The sequence below is a fragment of the Echinops telfairi genome, unplaced genomic scaffold (genome assembly GCF_000313985.2).
Source record: "Echinops telfairi isolate 266 unplaced genomic scaffold, ASM31398v2 ScPeMD7_3533;HRSCAF=4204_0, whole genome shotgun sequence".
Classification (NCBI taxonomy): domain Eukaryota; kingdom Metazoa; phylum Chordata; class Mammalia; order Afrosoricida; family Tenrecidae; genus Echinops; species Echinops telfairi.
This window is the reverse complement of record NW_022107431.1, coordinates 40048742-40050518: the sequence shown is the minus strand read 5'-3', so window position 1 is coordinate 40050518 and position 1777 is coordinate 40048742. Positions and strand designations below refer to the sequence as shown.

The following is a 1777-nucleotide window of genomic DNA, read 5'->3' as shown; positions in this document are numbered from 1 at the left end:
GTCTACCTGGGCATGGACTCGAGGGCCATGCGCTTGTTTGCCATATTTTGCTCTCTGGGTTGCCCTGGGTAGGTAGAATTGTTTGTTGGGGCTGTCATAAACTAAGAAACCATAAATGGCTCTTAAATTGAGATGAATAATTACTGATTTATTTTCCTAAGATATGCTTCCATATATATTTAATGCTACATACCTCTCCAGAAAAACTATTAATTTACCAATGCCACAGCAAAACATTGGTATTACAATAGTCTTTTCGATTTTGAGCTTACTTTACCCTGTTTTATAGATTAATAACTATTGAACGATGGATCTATTACAACTCTATTAGAGACTTACCATATATTTTTATAATTCAAAACTACAAAATGAGACTGTTTCTTTAAACTACATTAAATATCAAACACAAAGATATTTTTTATAGCTACCCTATACAATTCAGATTTCCAAAACTCAGATTTTAAGAGAAGGAGACACCTTCATTTTTATGTTTCTATATAATAATTTGGTGATTGTTTTTTTCATGGAAGAACAACTACCGTATCTTCTAATTCTGTTTTTACCATCTAGGGAACAAACATAGAAAAACTTAAATAATTGACAGGAACACAACCAGTTCAAACTTACCTAAAGTAAAAATTGCTAGAAAGGTCCACATTTTGGAATATTCGCAGATACCTTCAAAAAACAAAACAAAACCGTATTACATCCATACAACACTCTTTATTTTTTTCATAGTTTCACATACACAGATATTACACATTTACATTGACCAGTACACTCATCAGCACTGAAGGCTAATCCATCCCCGGAGCAGTGATTCCATAGAAGTCATTTGTCAATCTGCTGTGCATCCTTTCAGACTCGCTCACATGCTAGGCTGGGCCATCTCCTTGTCACTGATGGTGCCAGTGAGAGGGACAGCCACCCCCACACACACACAGAAACTGAACTCTGGGCAAGAGAGAACTAAGTACCCATTCTGCAGATTAGTTCTCTCTGTTCTCCGTATTAGATGTAATGAGATATGATGTGGCCAGATTGTATATCTAAGCGTCCTTCTAGAGCACATACTTGGAAACAAAACCAACCCAAACTGGTTGCTGTCAAATCTATTCTGACTCAGGAGACTACGTGTTACAGGGTAGAACTGCTTGCTGGGGTTTTTCTTGGTTGGGCATTACAGAAGCAGATCACCAGGCCTTTCTTCCTTGGCTTACTGGTAAATACAGTCAACCTTTAGGTTAGTAACCAAGCACAAGTCATTTGCACCAGCCAGGGACTCAGTGAGTTTTAATAGCCAGGGGGCTTCAAACAGTTCCTAGAAAAATGTAGTTAAGAGTGTGGAATTTTTCTAGGAACTTTTGAAGCCCACTTGGGTGCTTTTGAAATTTGCTAGAAAATGCCAACTTGTTCTCTAAGCGGCTGAAATAATATCACTCCAACTCAGAGCATATAAATATGTCCATTCCCACATTTCTGTTAACACTTAAAATATTGGCAGGTATTTCAATGAATTCTCATCTGACTAATGGAAGTAAAACAATATATATTTTCCAATTTTTTTCAGGTATTTCCCTAATTACAAGATCTCTTCTGTGAGCTGCCTGTTCAGGCCTTTTGACCAGTTTTCAATTAGGTTGCTCATCTGTTTCTCATTACCACTTTTATATTGCTCCTGTCTACTAAAATGTGTCTAGATTGTCTAGACATTTTCAATATTGGCATCATCACCCATTTCATTGTTTCCCTTATGATTTGCACTTTTGATTATTTT

The 1777-nt window shown here is 36.7% G+C and overlaps 1 protein-coding gene across 1 annotated transcript in view; it reads right to left on the bottom strand.

Moving 5' to 3' along the window:
* Positions 1-1777, bottom strand: part of FIG4 (FIG4 phosphoinositide 5-phosphatase) — a 151869-nt gene that overhangs the window by 98038 nt on the left and 52054 nt on the right. The window contains exon 5 of the mRNA XM_045294607.1: positions 628-678. Within this exon, the coding sequence (XP_045150542.1) occupies positions 628-678 (51 nt within the window). The remainder of the gene's footprint in view (positions 1-627; positions 679-1777) is intronic.